We start from the raw sequence: 17,355 nt of genomic DNA, 5'->3' as shown, positions 1-17,355 counted from the left end.
CTGCATTGCCTTGTTTCTGAGATTTGACACCCAGAGCAAGAGTGTGTGCATAGGGTGTTCTTCCAGTGCAGTCAGGATCTTTAAAACAGCCCAACCAGACCAAGCAGCTTCCTGTCCTCTTGGTGAATGCCCTGCGTGAGACAGAAACAAAAGATAAAACACGAGCAGTCGTACATTTACTATCTAACCCTGTTGTATGCAGAGATGCTGTTGATCTGGGACTCCAGACTGTGAAATTGCTGCCCAGCCCTTGAGCAGACACCCTGATCCTATCCTTTTTTCCACTTGTATGGAAGAAACATATTTCCACTAGTGGGGAGACTCTACCTGTCCTTGGGTTCAGAATTTACCATTTTGCTCGAAATTGCAGGTGATAGGGATATTGATTTATGAATGCATCTTCGTTCCTTTAAAAGTCCCTATTGCAGTGTTTAATTCAGATGTCTTTTAGGTTACAGATGGTCTGTTCAAATTAGAGCATGCCAACTAATTAAATGTTGGACTTCAGGGATCCTCCAAGCAAAGGTAGCTTCCTGTGATGTTTATGCCAAACACTTCAGGTTAGGTTTTTATTTAGCATTTCATAATGCTCCATGATGATACTCCCTTAGGCATTACAAGGTAGCATGTTCTGCATTAATGTAGCTTACCAGGCAGCCATCTAAACAGCAACAATTCACATTTTAGTATCTGTGCTGCACCAAGTCCTATCTCTAGGTGTTTTAGCATAAATAGAACTAAGAAATCTAAAACTCTTATATCTTAATACAAGGAAAGCTAGGGGGGAATGAAAATCTAAAAAATGCATTCTCTGCAATACACAGTTGTATTTCCAATAGCCACAGAAAAGTCATTTCACAGAACTGGAACAAGCATCTCTGTGAGGCTAGTTAGGAGGCGCAGCATGTAGTAATTGGTGTAATTAGAGACAAACAGGTCTCTTGTACATGAAGGTCATTGAGTTAGATGAAGGAGGTAAAGGTGAATATATTGCTTTTACCCCAGGAATTCAGATCCAAATGTATAAACCTTAATACATAATTCAGGTTTATTCACAGGAAAGCTATTTTGTTGCTATGGGTAACAGAATTCATGCAATACTGAAAGGTGCTTGGATACAACTATGAGGAGTGCAATGTAGTAACCTATTTAGATTAGATCAGTCCTTCTGAGATGCACTGTCCTGAGATACTTCAGGATATTAGTAATTATTTTTATCCCAATGGATTACAAGGTAAGGACAAAAACCTGTATGGGGCTCTGTGACCTTATGTTATAAATATATGATATGGTAAGACAAGGGGTTTTTACTGTCTCCTCATCCTACGAAGCCTGGATTGTGATTTGGGACTATTTAAGCGTCCTTAGAGAATGTGTGAGAGGCCTGTGAAATCAGGATAATTTTGGAAGTTTGAGAAAGATACATCTATATTATTAGTTTATAGTATTGTCTTCCATTCTATTTAAACTCCTGCTCTGGGTAGCCATATTTATGTTCTCTGATTATACACTGAAATTCTTAACGTTGCCTCAGGTCTGGGGAATCAATGCGAGGTACCCCATAAGAAATACGTGGCCTTATATGTTTGGTCAGTTGATGTGGAGGGGGAATTCTGCTAGCTATGGTTCAAAACTAGTGTCTCTAAGGCCCCCTCTTCATGTGCAGGTAAAGATATGATTGGATCTAATGTGTGATCCGCACAATTGCTCCTCCTGCCATGGGACATGTGCATGGCAGGAAGAGCTATTGTGGGATCATGCATTAGATCCAGTTCTGCATTATTGTCAGTGTAGGGGCAGCTTGATGCATGGAGCACCCCCACACCCCTGCAGCTGGGAGACCGCATTGGCTGCTATCTCCCAGCTGGGGGGGAGGGGAGGGGGTGCATTGTGCTCCCTAGCACCTGGGAGATTTCAGCAGCTGTGGTCCCTTTGCAAACTGCCTACATGTGGAGATTAAAGCTGGATAGAAACCAGCTATAAAGTTATTACATATTTTTAAGCAATAACTGTATAGCTGGTTAGAGCTTTTTAAAGTGGGATAGTTAACTTGCACATGTAGTCAGTCTAAATTTATTGTGCAGTTAACAAGGTAATTGTGAAATAGATAAGATGCATAGAGGGGGCCTAAGGTATGCATTCACTTATCATTTAAGAACAGAACCCTTAGCCATGGATTCTGTCTGGAGCCATCCGCTCTCACTTTTACATGAAGATTACTTTTGTTTTCTCTATTTTAATATTTTTCTTCTTTGGAGAACATTACTTTTTAAAAAAGATTTATTTTTCTTTTTTTGCTTTGGCTTTTCCCAGAGTGCATTGGTGGTGCAGGGGTTGTTCCAAGACATTTATACCCATGGTCACAATGGAGCCATCACTCATATCTGCTAACATTTTGTGTTCCCTCAGGAGATCTAAGATTTAAGTTCCCCTGTAGTTTTATTGATGTACTTCTTTATTCAACCACGGCCTTTTTTTCCCCTTAATTCTCTGCATTCTACCTAGACCTTAATGTATTTGAAATTGGAATAAATGAATGCATTAATAATGCATGTTTATTGTAGCCTCTAGGTGCTTGTACATCAGTTTCAAAGCATCATAAATTAATAGACAGCCAAACTGGCAGAACGTCAACTCCTCCAGGATGCTAATGTTTATGTTCCCACTAAAGGAATTAAACTCTGTGAAATTCCCCCTTAAATGAAAGCTTGAATGAAGAAAGAGATCTTCTGGTAGGGCCCTTACAATCAATATCCTTGGACTTGATTTTTAGATGGGAGAACAACCAGGGAAGCACTTAGGGCAGAAGGGACCTAAACAGATCATCAGGTCTGGCCCCCTGCCCCAGGCAGGATCAGGTGACGGGATCATATCAGCCCAGCCAAATATCTGTCCAGACTCCTCTTGAAGGTCCCCACAGTAGGAGAGCGTACCACCTCACTTGGGAGCCTATTCCAGAGCCTGGCAGCCCTAACTGTAAAGTAATGCCTGAACCTTCTCTCTAACAATTTGTGGCCATTATTCCTAGTATACCCAGGTGATGCCCAGGGGAACAGAGCTTCCCCCAATTCCCATTGGTCCCCCCAGTGAGTTTGTAAATGGCCACCAGATCCTGTCTCAGCCTTTTCTTGTGGAGGCTGAGTAGGTTCAGGCCCATTAGCCTCTCTTTGCTGCCCCTTGACCATGCGAGTGGCACTTCTCTGGACCCTGTCAGTGATAGACACATACCTCTTGAAGTGCGGCACCCAGAACTGGACGCAGTACTCCAACGGTGGCCTGACCAATGCCACGTAGAGGGGAAGGATCACCTCCCTGGACCTGCTTGTGATGAATCTGTAGATGCGTGACAAGGTGTGGTTAGCCTTACTGACTGCTTCCTCGCATTGGCGGTTTATGTTCATCCTGGAGTCAACAATGACTCCAAGATCCCTTTCTGCCACCGTGTTGACAAGAAGGGTGTTACCCAGCCTATAGGTGTGTTGTTGGTTCCCTAGATGCAGTACCTTGCACTTGTAAGCAAGCTGTTGTCATGTATACTGGGATGGTTAATCAAAGCATCCCAAATGATCTCCATGATTAGGAGATAGCTAAAGTCAGTGGGAGACTTTCCATGAATTCAGTGGACTTTGAGGCCTTTTGTGAACCAAGTCTCAAATGCTTCAGAGCTAAATATCCGAGCGTCTCAATCTTTTTACTCCGGCACTGGTTTTACATTGGTCTCACCCTATTGATTTAAGTAGAGTTACTCCTGATTTACATTAGTGTAACTGAGATGAGCACCAGGGTTGTTTTTAGTATCCCTTATTAAATAGATAACAGTTCAGTACCAGGGATGTGTAACTGATTTTCATTGTTGCATGCCAGCTGTCAGCATACAGAAAGATCTTTTAAGTCTGCTTGTAAACCTTTTTGGACTCAAGGCACCTCTCAAAAATGTCAGCTCTTACTTTTTCACTCAGTTTTTGACTATGAAAAATAATAGCACAATTTTTCTGTTTCAAAGAACTTGGACCACAACAGGTTAGAATGTGGGGTTTTTTAACACTATGAATTCCTTTTTGAAATCATGAGTTTAGCTTGTGAATTATGTTTGCACACCCTACAGTGCTAACATTGTGAGAGAGCATCTCAAGGGTGACATCGTATCCTTGTTGAGAATCAGTGACTTAGCCAAACGGAGGACTGCTTTTTCCAAACTGATGAAGTTGATGATTTTGATGGTACCAGCAATCCATACTGTGAACAATCATAGTTTAAGTTATCTACATTGCATTAAAGCATGGCTTTGATCCAAAATGGGACAATCCTGATTCAGCTAGTATGTTATTTTTACTTTCACACGAGAACAGTTTTGATGATTTACAGATTACAGGCATTGATGAACTAAGAAACAGAAGGCAAAGTATTTGTAAGTATATGTATGTTTTCAAATTTGCATGCTGTTTATTTAGCTGTTGTTTAAAAAGGTAATACCTTAATGGGTAATTTTGCTTTTTGACTAAGCATTTCCACTTGGCCAAATAACTAAGCTTCTGTTCCAAACTCAGTGATTAGTTTATTAATGCAATCCCTAAACCAGGACTGCCCAATTTTGGTGTGTCTGGGGGATACACATTGAATGGGCACTCCTAGGATTGTCCCTAGCCACAAAGGCTGTTCTGGCAACATGTGGGTCCTCCACCCAATCCCCTGCTGCACAGGCTGTATGTGAACCCCTACCTCTGATCACATGGGCTGCACAGGCTGTACACAGTCCCCTGCCTCCAGTCAGAGGAGCTGTGCTGGCAGGGAATGCACCCCATGCCCTACCCTACCACACTGCAGTGAAAGAAGTGGCTTCACCGGCGCTGCTTGCAGCCTGTGGGCCATCAGTTGGACAGCCTTGCCCTAAGTATTTGATGGATTAATTTTCTCCTCCCAGTATGGGCACAGTTGTTTATGCCCATGGGAACATGTTATGTAATGGTAACAAAATAATTTAACATTTTCTTATGCAAAATAAATGTATAAGATCTACCAATTGCCTAATAACTTTGCCTTTGCAGATGCAGTGAAAGAATAGTTAGCTTTCTCCTAGAAGGGTTCTCTCTCCTCCCTGTTTCCCTGCCCCAGTGAATAACATTTGTTTTTCACATACTTTAAGATGCTACTGAGAAAAAGCCTCTCTTTGGCTAGATGCATTTTCTTCAATTAGTTTTAAATCTGACCCCCAGAAACCAATGGGATGACTTCTACTGAGCTCAAAGAGTTCTGTCTCAGAGCACAGGAGCATTTTTGTGGACCACACTTCTGTACTATTTGCTTTTAGCAGAGTCGGTAAGCTGAAATACAGAAGCATTTGGAGAAATCACAGTATTGTAGATCACTGACTTCTCCTATCTCTTGCTTGTGTCATGCTCTCAAATATTACCAATTACATTTGATTACAGCCACTTAAATTTTTTTGGTGAATCTGCTATTTCAAAGAAAAATATTATTTGCCAACTGCAAAGATGTAGCACTTCCAATTAATTTTTTAGTGAAACATTTTTCTTGAGTGAATTAGCAAGTTCATTCATAGAATCATAAAAATTAAGGTTTGGAAGGGACCTAAGGAGATCTAATTCATCCCCCTGCTCAAAGCAGGACCATCCCCAGCTATATTATCCCAGCCAAGGTTTTGTCTATCTAGGTCTTAAAAATCTCCAAGAATGGAGACTCCACAATCTCTCTGGGTAACCTGCTCCAGTGTTTTACTATCCTCCCAGTGAGAAAGTTTTTCCTAATATCTAACCTAAACTTCGTTTGCAGCTTGAGACCATTGCTCCTTGTTCTGTCATCTGTCACCACTGAGAACAGTCTAGCGTCATCCTCTTTCAAACCCCCCTTCAGGTAGTTAAAGACTATTGTTAAATCCCCCCCTCAGTCTGTCTTCTCCAGACTAAATAAACTCAGTTATAAACTCAGTTCCCTCAGTTCATTGGCTACTTTATTCTGTTTTCAGTTAAATGTTTTGAGTATTTTATTTTGTTTCATCTTTGTTTGGTTTCTGTTTAATTTCTTATTGATGTTGGAAAATGCACACACTTGCAGTAAGCTTCTCCATTTTCATGACTGAAGAGTTCTTTATTTGAAGCCCCACCTGGTAAAAAGGACTGAAAAATAAGTGAAAGCTAGCAATTCCCTTCCTGTAGTAGGACAATGTTATATACTTTTTTTTTCTGACTCCCATGTCAGTGCTGGCTCATTGTCCTGATGTTTTGGGAGGCAACAATTTATTCCTTAATTTCACCTCACTCCAACAAAACCTCTACCCCATGTTCCTGTTTTCCAAGATACCAGTTCAAGCAGTAACATTCCTTAACCTCCCACAGCTGCAGTGAGAGTCAAGTCAGTGGATCTTTGAAACAGTAGCATTAGGTTACTTACAGAGTGTATCTATAACAAGATGTCAGATACGTGGCCTATGGGCTTGATCTGGTCCGTTGGCAGTTGGAGACACATGGCCTGCTTCAGACTTCAGGGTCTCTTGCCTCTGATGGACATGACCATGACCAGAAGCCCCCCCAGCTCTATGCTGCTGCTCAAATGCAACCCTGTACGGCTGCCTGTCCCTGGATTCACAATGCAACCAAAATATGGTCCAGCTGTAGATGCTGCTGGCCCTGCGGACCTGGTCTGTTGCTCAGGGTGAGTTTGACACTCCTGGTCTGTGTAGTGTACCATATAGCGTAGCAAGAGAGACTGACATTTCTGGAAGCTGGTTTAGTGAAGACGCCATTTTGTGCAAGTTCTGCAGCATGAAGTCCAGGAATGAGTAGATATGCCCTTTTATCCAATGCAGATAGATCCTCTGAAGAGAATCTTGAGGCAAAATTGAACACCATGCGTTCAGGAGACCATGATGCTAGGCAAAGGTGTTACTGGTGAAGACCACACCTAAGGTAGTCCTCTTTCTTCCCCTACACCTTACTTGCAGGGCTCTGAATGCAAACTCTGGCAGCAGGTGGTGACTGAAGGTTGCTTCTGCTGAGGGCTGATGTCATCTCTTTTTTGCCACCAACATGCACGTCAAACAGGCAACCCCTGGAAACATGTTTTCAGTGGAAAAAAGGGGTTTCCCTTTTTCCCTACCCCCTTCCCCACCACCAGCAAACTCCAGCTGCTGCTACCCACTGCTTTTGGGCAGAACTACATTTCCCAACATGCCATTTGCTCACTGATGCATGCTCACATTGCTTCTACTTTCTAGTGGGGCTAGAGATAGGAAGTGCAGGAGAAGAGGGATTGGGGGAAAAGAGGCTTCCCCTATTCCGTTGTGGCACCTGGGGCCAGGGGCAGATTTGGGGGTGGGGGGGAGTGGGCTTGCAGCACAGTTGCAACCTGGAATTGTTTTCATACTGCTTATTGTTTCACACTGGTTATTACAGTGACTTCCTGATCACATTTGCTCAGATTACATGTATCAAGATAAATATGGTGGGATGGTAGACACAAGATCATCTATTTTTTCTAGTAGGCAGCCTTGCACACTTGGTATAAGCATCAAGAGACAAGCTGGGGTTGTTCTCGTTTTGTTTTTGTTTTTTAACAACTTTGTCAGTAAAAAAGATACCTTATGTTAAATTCAAGTCTTGTTCTTCTTTACAGTTTCTGGATGCAGTTGTACTGTGAGATTTCTAAATTCAGGAACAGCAGAAGTGAATGAAAGTATTTAGGGTAGCAGAGATCTTGTCTGTGTTTAGACCAGTGGAAAGGTTTATTAATCTGTTTACTATTTTGAATAAAGAGAACACAGTTCACAGAAGAGGCCTGCCTCCTTAAATACAGCTCTTTTTTTCAGTAGATGACATTCAGCTTAAAAGACAAACCTGGACCTGGGCCATAAACTAATGAGTTTTTTTGCAGGGTTTTTTTTGGAAGGTCCAGAGTCTAAGAACTGAAGTACTGTTTCATCTTAAGAGATGGTCCTTTAGGATCAGTTGATGCTTATTGGTGGATTTGTGTTGGGAAACTCATAAATGCTGTCAATCTTCTGTATAGGAGCCCTCAGAAATTATGAGTGGTAAATTTGCTTTGAATCCAAATCTCTCCATGATGATATAGTGAAAAAGAATCATCTGTTCTCCATCATAACATGGTTCCACAAACCTAGGAAACTGGACAAAGTTAGCTCAGTCCCCAAATAGTGTACCCTCAAGATGAAATAAGCAAGATTTGAGCCTCCAGTGACTTTAAAGTAGTAAGGACTATTTGTATTGGTCCAAGATGATCTTGGGATTACAGTACAGAGGAGGACAAAGGTGTTCTACACTGGATACTTGGAATGGCTAGGCAGAGTTGTGTGAACAACTGGATTTTTAATTCCTAGACTGTACAGTTGTTAATCAGTGCTTCACTGGATCCTGAGGTTTGCCTTTCCTCTCTCACATATAGTCTGGAGTTTGTCTTTCCCAGAGGTTTTCCCCACTTCCATAGATAGCTTAGGTTTTCTTGGGTGCTGGCTAGCACCAGCCAAGCAGTCCCAGTTCTTTCTGGGTTACTCCCAAGATAGCTCTCACTCCCAGTGCTCCTTTTCCAATGCTGACAAGGGTGGCTCTGCAGCAGTTTCAGGAAAGTAATCTCTCTCTCCATATCCAGAGCCTGAATACCTCTCATGTTCCAGAGCCCTGGCTCCATCCCTTTTCCAGCTACATGATTTCTAACTTCTTAACTGGGTCTAATTTTTCATTAGCCTCCCCAGCTCTGCCACAGCCACTACTTAAATAGCTGCCTGGAGTTTGGTGCTCAATCCTATTCCTGCTTGCTCCATGTAAATGGTTGGCAGCATATTATTTCCTTGGAGTTATGACTCCTAACTCCCTTCTGTTGCCTGCCCCTTTGCAGCTGTCCCCAGTTCAGCTGCCAGCAAATGTTGCAAGCCACATAATGAATACTACCTTCACCTACTCTTAAAGTACCAGGGGCTAGAGGCTCCATGTTACAGCTAGCTCTGAACATTTTCTACTATTTAAAACAGCAGCAACAAAATCATAGCCAGTCAAACAAAGCATTTTGGTTTTATTCTGAGCTTTCTGCTATTTCTTCAGGAACACAACTGGAGGGCCTTTCTTAATGAAAAGCCATTTCCAATAAAAAAATGGAAACATGCTGTTTTGAACATTTCAGACATTTTGAACATAATGACTTTTTTGCTAACAGCTGAGTGAAATAAAAACAAGTTAGTGGACCATTTTAAGAGTTCTCAAATCTGCATTGTTTTCACCAAAAATAGATTTGACTGAAGTTTCACCTAGCTTTATTCCTTAGCTTGAGCAGAGGAATTCCCTCCCTTGAGCAGGCACTTCTGGCCTTTCCATCTTTCTCTGAGGCAGGTGTGCTTACAGCTGAGGATACAATTGTAATTAGGAGTTTTAGTGCCCTGGACCTATTAGCCAGAGCTGCAGAATGCTGAGCACTGAAGACCAGGGGGAGAGGGTAAGAGTTGTATTGTGCAGTAGAGGGACAAGTGTGTTTAGCACTGGAAAGTCTTATCTGATCCCAGGTGCTGCTGCTGGCACTGTGTAGGCTCCCCAGGTGCAGGCTGCTAATACTGCATGGATTACTAGGGCTAGGGACAGAAGTTACACCTAAATTGGTTAAGTGATCAGAAACTGGTTAAAACCTGTAACAGAACAGAAGTTCACTGCATATAAACCAGTTTCAAAATGGCTGAAACTGGTTTAAGATAAACCTGGTTGAATGTAGTAATCAGACTTCACTGGTTTAGGTCAAACCAGTTTATGAAACTTCTGTCCCAGACCCCTTCCTGGTTCAAGTTAAATCATGCTTTGCAGCCCTGGGCTGGGCTGGGCTGTCTGCTCCAGAGAACAGGGTTGACCCTGCCCCTCTGGAGCAGTGATGGATGGGTGACAAAGAGGTGGGGGTGGAAATCCCAGCTGGGGACCACCTAGGGGAAATGCCAGTATCTGCTGCCAGACTTTTCCTTGCTGGAGGTAGGGAGGGAGCGAGGGGGGGCAGGATTATGGGGGAGAAAGCTTGGAAGGGACTGTGCCCCACATGCAAAGCCCACTGACAGCCTGGTATCCATTTCTTCTTTCCTATAGGGATCACCACTTCCAGCCAATGTAGACAGCAGAGGTACAGTGTAAGTAGGGAGAATCTAACCCTATCTTTCACACTCTTCTCCATGGTAAATTCCTGCCTGAGGTGGGGAAGCCTTGGAGCTTCAGTCCCTTCCCTTTGGCAGTGGCTGGCAGGCTGGGAGGTGTGCTCTAGCACCCCTCAGCTTCTGGCTTGAGCCACTGCAGGCATGTGGTTGCATTTCGTGAATCAAAAGGGAATGTTCATTTGCTTCTTGGTTCAATCTCTGCAGCTTAGACCAACCTGCAAAGACTGAATTGATTCATCCTCGGGCTTTTTGACTGTCTGTACTTAGCACAGGGCTGCTGTTCTGGTACTTCTTCTAAATTTGGTGTGTTGCTTACCCACCCCTGGTTACATTACTGAGTTTGGTTAAATGGGTATAACTAGGATTCAGTACCGTGACTGATTCCGTCTGCAATTTTAAATCCTTCTGATCTCTAACAGAGAGAGAAATGTGACATACTGCTATCAAATGCTTTGAAATCTGTTCATCATGAATTGCTTTAGTAGGTACTGAGGACTGACATTTAACATTATTATTATTATTTTTATTAATAATAATAATAACATTTGGGGAAAAGCTAGCAGTGGCTTTATGTTTCATAAAATGTCCCATTCTAGCAAGCTTGGCTGTGAAATATGTTGGGTCATTTCTATATTCTGCTTCATGAATTCTAATGCATTCCAGTTAGACTTTTTCCTTAAGCTCTGAGAATTACAGTTTAACCAAATTTTCAGAAATTAATTTTTGCAAAGCTGTACTTTCTTAATTTCATGTGACATGTCCATATATTTGTTACTTTTGCAAGTGTCTTAGTTTTAGCTCAGCCTGCATTTTTTTTCCAAAAAATAGTTCAGAGTGTTCCTAAATTTTTAACAGAGAATGTTTTGCCTGCAGTGCTTTCAGAACAGCAATATGCTTGACTATTTGTACTGTAAGTGCTTTATATTTTGTATCATCTTGATACTACTTGGGAGTGGGGGTACTTCGCAACCAAAAGCCCATAGTAGGGTACTAGAACAAAGACAATTAAATGAGCCAGCCTAAAACCAGACCACATTCTATAGGACTACATGTAAGTAGAAAGAAAACTAAATTGTAACTTTGTGCCTGGACTATAACATTTACACTATTTTGACATTTAATGGGAAAATACCTCTGGTCTGCATAGCCCAGAATCCTAATTCTATTAATTTTGTCTTTATCTAAGCTGCTACCTCTCAATGAGAGGTCTGAAAACCTTCAGGCTTTCCTCAAGATTAGAAAAGATTAAAAGAGAACTGATACCATGTGGATCAGTTGTGATTGGTCACATAACAAACTGTGGTTTGAATTTTGAATATTTGTACCAAATACATATGAGGATGGGGGGAAGATCCTCAGCTGGGATACATTGCTATAACTGTGTATAAATCTAAGGTTTTCAAATATATTTCCAGCAAATTAGGGGAAACTGAAATCTACATGTGGACATTACATAAGCAGAAAAATAGGATTACATGCATTAAGGAAATTTATTTGTTGCAAATTATTCTCCTGGTTCTAGTGTTAGCACAGGATGTAAACACTCCCATTTTAACAAATGTAAGGAAAAATAAATAGCAGAGTTAACGACTATTAGGAGGGATTTTAAGTGCATTAGGAACAAAGGGAATTTTAATGATGATCCATTACTAAAGAGAAATGGTAGAATTTTTAGTAAATGCAAACAAATACAGGGTATAGAGGATGAAGGATTCTGTACTGGGACCCAGTGATTCTGTTAAAAACTTGGGATATTAAGTTGAACATGAGCTCCCCATTTGATGCTGTTATTAAAGGGCTAATAAGGTCCTTGGATGTATAACGAGGAGGATACCAAGCAAGAATGGAGAAGTCATTACCTATACATGAGATACATATATGGTATACTTCCTAGAGAAATAGTGTTTGCAATTTTACACAGCAAAGGGAAAGGAAATTAAACTCAATAAGGAAACTAGAAAAAATGAATAAAGTTCAGAAAAGAAGCATGTTAAAGTACATAGAATTTGTTTTATAGTGAAATAATATTTTTTTAACGGTGAAGGTAATTAACCATTGGAACAACCAGTCAAAGTCTATGTTGGAGTCTTTATCGCTGTAAAATTTTATAATAAGGTTGGCCATTTTGCTGAAAGAGATTCTCACACAAGGATTAATTCGGGGAAGTCGTATAGCTTATGTTACACAGGCGGTCAGAGTAGATCATCACAATGATCCCTTTTGTCCTTACAACCTGTGAACCCAGTTGGAGTGAAAGTTCAGTGCTATATTGTTTTGTTTGGAAAACACTCACCCTCGGAAGTTAATTTTAAAAATGAGTTTACTAATCTTAGATTTGCTTACAGAGCATAGTGGGGAGGCACCTGCTGCAGCTCTGACTCTGTCCCTGAGCCTGGGTTGCGGCCACAGTCAGACCCACAGTAGCCTTTTGCCTCTTTTTCCTCACCTTCCCTTTCTGCTTGCCCTCTACAGCTTTTGTCCCCCCAACCCTCCCCCGTCCCCCCAACACCTTTTCCCTGTACTGTCAGGTCAAGCTTGCCTCTAGTTTGGACTGGATTCCCTCCTGGGCATGGAGTACAGGGAAACTCCATCCCCTGCCCAGACAGTCAGCAGTGCCACTGCTGCTGCATGGCCTGGCAATGGCTGTGTGACCTGGCAGGGAACAGAGTTTGAGCAGCATCTGACAGTAAGGGGGGAGTGGGCAGAGGCTGTGGGGGTGCTGGAAGTATATACTCTTGCCATGCTCTTCAGCTTTCAGCACCAGGCATTGAATGACTGTACATGCTTGTCCTGTCAGGTTTTTGTGGCACTGCAAACTTTTTAGAAATTTTTAGCACTTCAGACAAATGTCTGTCTGTACCCTTCACTATGTGGCAAAAAGTGCTTCAGAGAGGGATTTTGGATGTCTCTTAACCACTCTTGAATCTCAATCTTTCCAGTCACTGCAGATCTGTGATGGAAGTTTTATTTTGGGCTTCAGGATGGGTATGACATGAAATCCCTCCTTTAGTACAAGGAAATCAGAAATTTTTCACCATAACCAGTAGTATGTCTAGGAATAGAAATTGCCATTCTAGATCATATTAGTGTTGTGTCTCTGAGGACAGTGTAAGCAAACCCTAGAGTAGGGGGTTATAGGATAAGCTGCCTCAAAGAAAATTTCTTCCTAACTTTCATAAGCTAGAGGTTTCCTTATGCCCTGGAGCGGGAGGATCTAGTTCTGAGCTAAAATACTTATAAATTTCCCTTTGTTATTTGGAATCTTGCTCCTGGTCTTAATATTATTGTGTGGCCATGAGTTCCATATATTATTTATGCACCACATGCAACTTATTTCCTTTTACCTCTTTTAATTTTCTACATTTCATTTTCATTGAATAGCCCCTTGCTCTTGTTCCAGCATTCAATCCACCTTCTCTAGTTACTTTCTATGCTTCATTCTCTATTACTTAGCATTCTTCCTGTGTACTTTCATTTTCTTCAATGGGCTGCTTTATGGTGCCTTCATGTTAGTGCCTTAGGCACAACAGAATGAATATCAATAAATAAATATATCAGGGGCATACATCAGGGCTGGGGGGGGAGGGGGGGCATCTATTCACCAAGGCCCCCAGGGGAGGACGAGAAATAATGGGCACAAACTGATTGAAGATAGCTTCAGGTTTGACATAAGGAAAAACATCTTTACAAGTCAAGTGCTGAGGGTTTGGTACAGGTGGTATAGTCATCCACCCTGGCAATCTTCAAAAAAAGTCTTTACACCCATCTTGCTGGGGTCATCTGATCCTAGCAGTCTTTCCTGCCCAAGTGCAGGGGGGATGGACCGGATGATCTGTAAGGTCCTTTCCAGCCCCTAATATCTATGAAACTATGAAATAAGCATCCCAGGTAGAAATAGGAAATAATTACTTATTAGAACTCAGTAGAATATTTTTAATTATGAAACCTTTTGTAGTATCCGTTTTCACAAGGGTTCAAAAGGGTCCCATTTTAATTTTAATTGAAATGTTTTTTAAAAAAGTTGTTAAAAGTTATACCATTTTTTTCATTCACTAAAAATCAGCAGTTTTTTTGTAAATGAAGAATTTTGAAAACAGGTTTTTGATAAAATTTGATTTGGTATAAACTTTTTTGCAAACCTAGAAATTTATGAAGTCAGCATTTTAGGGAATTATTTTAGGTTTTGAATAAAAGCCCATTTTGGACAGAAAATCAGTTGTTCACAATTGATATGCCATATATCTCTAGCAGCTGACGTTCATATAGTGCCTTCCACCTCTAACCTTTCTATCAGGTGCTAGTGGCAGCAGTCAAGGTTTGAAGTCTAATGCTTTTGGGGACAAATAAGAACACAACTTTTGTTGTATATTTAAAATCAAATGATCAAAACCCAATTGATTATCTAGAATTTTGCCAATTCCCAGAGTTCCAAGTATTAATTGTTCAGCTTGTTGAGGTCCAGAACTCATATTTCCAAAGCGATACCCACCCACACAAACCCCAGTCATAGGTTCAGTCAAACTTAGTTCAATCAATATATAGAACTGGAAGAGTGGTTCTCTGCTTATTGGCTCCACTGCAAGAACTGGAAGAGTGGTTCTCTGCTTATTGACTCTGCTTCCCCAGGTACTACTCCCACATACTTCTACCTGGCCCAGTTCTGTGATCCTTGCTTAGAGCACTGAAGACAGTGGCACTAGTTCTGAAACTTTACTCACATGAATACTCCTGCCATTCAGCTAATTCCATGAATAGGATTATTCTTTAGAGCATATGTAGGACTGATTAAATATTTCATAGGAACAATTTTTCCCTCACAAAAATCTAGACACTTCTTGACTGGAATACAATATCTTTGTTTAACTGTATTTAATGAGACAACAGTTTGGGAAGAGAAGAGAAGAATGCCATGCACAATTTCAACTTAATGAAGTTTTGCAAGACAGAATTTAATCAAGGTAGAGGAGCAAACAATTTTCCTCCTAAGAAGAAGAAACAGACCCGAACTGATCAGTCTAGTCTCGGACCTGAACTGATGGTTGGAACTACAGTTTTGGGGGGTTTCTATAGGCTCATCTCTAGTAACAAACAATACAACATTGTGTACTTTACAACCTAGTTTTAAAATTCATATATTTGATTTTGATGTCTGTGATTCTTAGAGAGCTCTGATGGGTTTTTTTATTTATTCATTGTACCTAGTTGAAAAACAAAAATATTTTTCGATAAATATCAAATTTTACCCAGGAAAAGCTTGTGGAAAAATTATCTAAGGATTTCCTGAAGCAAATCAAAATTGTTCATCTGGAAGTGCAGGAATGACCATGAAATAATTGGGTTTGCATATGAATTTCTAAATACCTTGTGTTCTGAATATTTTGTTAGGGTGCATTATCTGTTGTATCAGCAACATAGAAATCTCCTTTTTTCTGGCTGGTTGTTAGTACAGTTAATGGTAACCAGGCCTGACTTAGCCACATTACAAGATGTATGGAATATCAGTTGGCTAGAACTTCAAGTGAAAATGAAAAGTCTCTCAATGAGGAGCCAATCACTGAGTCCTAATTAACACATTCTTCCTCTCTTTTTGTTGCTTTTATTAGGAAACTGCTGGAAGACTGTTGTGATCCTGGTCATCTCTTTGCTATGACAAAACACAATTCCCCCATGGGAAAGAACCTCTGGTTTGATGGGGAATTCTTATACTCCTTCACTATTGACAATGCAACTTACTCCCTTTTCCCACAGGTTAGTAACATTCTTATTCTTTTCACTTCATCCCTTTATTCTCCTCTAGAAGATAACACTGTAAAAGCTAAATCAGTCTGGCTAGAAGACTGATTATAAGAAATAAACTGCATCTTCACTTCTCATTGCTGAACATTCTCTTGTAATTTTTTAAAATTTAGATGTACCATAAATTTAAAACAACATTAATTCCATACATAGCCAGAAGAGTAGCTATAAATATTTCTTCTGTGGCTACTTAGCTCCGTTTCTCTAGTTTTTGTTCTTTTTGTTCAGAGTGGGATTCAACTAATCTACAGTTTGAAATAAGTAAAGATTACCTATTGTCGTGCCTGTTGATGCTGTGGGACAATGGGTGACGCATTCTTCTGGAGCTTGAGGAGCTTGATCCTGTGCACCCTGGGAATTTCTGCACAGGATCAGGTGCCCCAATCCCTACGAGTGCCTACTCAGCTTTCTCTGCTTAGAGACATGAGCCCCCTGGAATCCCTAGGATGCATCTCTGTAAGCAGAGTTGTGGTTTCCTCACTTACTGAGGTACGCCCCTGGCATCTCCCTATATGCATCATATGATTTGTCTGTCCAATCCCAAATCACTTAACATATAAATATTGACTACAGCTGTGGGGGGTTTTTGGGGTGGGGAGAAGGAAAATTAGGGCTAAGATTGACCCAGAGTGTTTAGAATTCTACTACCCTATGATATCTACTCCCTCACTCCCTCCAAAAATTTCAGTTTGCCCAATGCACATTTTCCAAATTTCCAATTGAAAAAGATAAATTAAAATTCTGGGTCAAATGCAGTGGCAGGGAGGGGCATTATCTCTTAAAATAAACATTTTGGTATATTTCAAAATGAAACATTTCAGTACTTTTATATTTTTCAGATGAATTTGTACTCTTGGAGACCCTCATAAAGGAATACAATCAAATTGGTGGCATAAGACCAGAAGCTTCAAATGCCCAACTTTTAGGCCTGAATCTTCTGTTATTTAACACTGGGGAAATTCTATTTGTTTCCATTTGTGTAACTGAGATCAGAATCCAACTCCTACTGGATGAGCCAGTTTGTTAGGTGCTTCTTGTGATAAACACTCAGGGGCTACTGTAATTGTGGCTGAGCATTGCCTAATGCAAAATCCAAACTTCTTTTGTGGCTTGTTCACAAAGCTGAAATAGGATAATCATATAGTGGTTGTCCTCAGTCAAAAGCTGGTCCATGCACAAACACTACCATAGAGAGAGCATGCAAACTGAATAAGAACTAAAGTAATGGTCTAAAGTAATCTGTGTTAATGATTGCCTTTCCTGTGTAACAGAAGAATTAGATGAGTTACCACAACAGTTGCACCAGCCCACAATACTTTAAGTGTTCCAAGCACTTTGGACTAGCCCCATCCCTATTACCAAACCATGTTTAAGTGAAAATAGAAATGTCCTACAGTTTAAAGTTACTT

General features: G+C 40.8%; 1 protein-coding gene across 1 annotated transcript in view; it reads left to right on the top strand.

The window, feature by feature from the left end:
* The first annotated feature begins 9,421 nt into the window (after positions 1 to 9,421).
* The window catches only part of ST8SIA1 (ST8 alpha-N-acetyl-neuraminide alpha-2,8-sialyltransferase 1), a 166,176-nt gene continuing 158,242 nt past the window's right edge, over positions 9,422 to 17,355 (top strand). The window contains exons 1-3 of the mRNA XM_025208544.1: positions 9,422 to 9,456; positions 10,086 to 10,126; positions 15,754 to 15,898. Coding sequence (XP_025064329.1) covers positions 9,427 to 9,456; positions 10,086 to 10,126; positions 15,754 to 15,898 — 216 coding nt within the window. The 5' untranslated portion in view covers positions 9,422 to 9,426. The remainder of the gene's footprint in view (positions 9,457 to 10,085; positions 10,127 to 15,753; positions 15,899 to 17,355) is intronic.

Source organism: Alligator sinensis, unplaced genomic scaffold (genome assembly GCF_000455745.1).
Source record: "Alligator sinensis unplaced genomic scaffold, ASM45574v1 scaffold517_1, whole genome shotgun sequence".
Taxonomy (NCBI): domain Eukaryota; kingdom Metazoa; phylum Chordata; order Crocodylia; family Alligatoridae; genus Alligator; species Alligator sinensis.
Note: the sequence above shows the minus strand (reverse complement) of the source record. Positions and strands in the feature narration are given on the sequence as shown.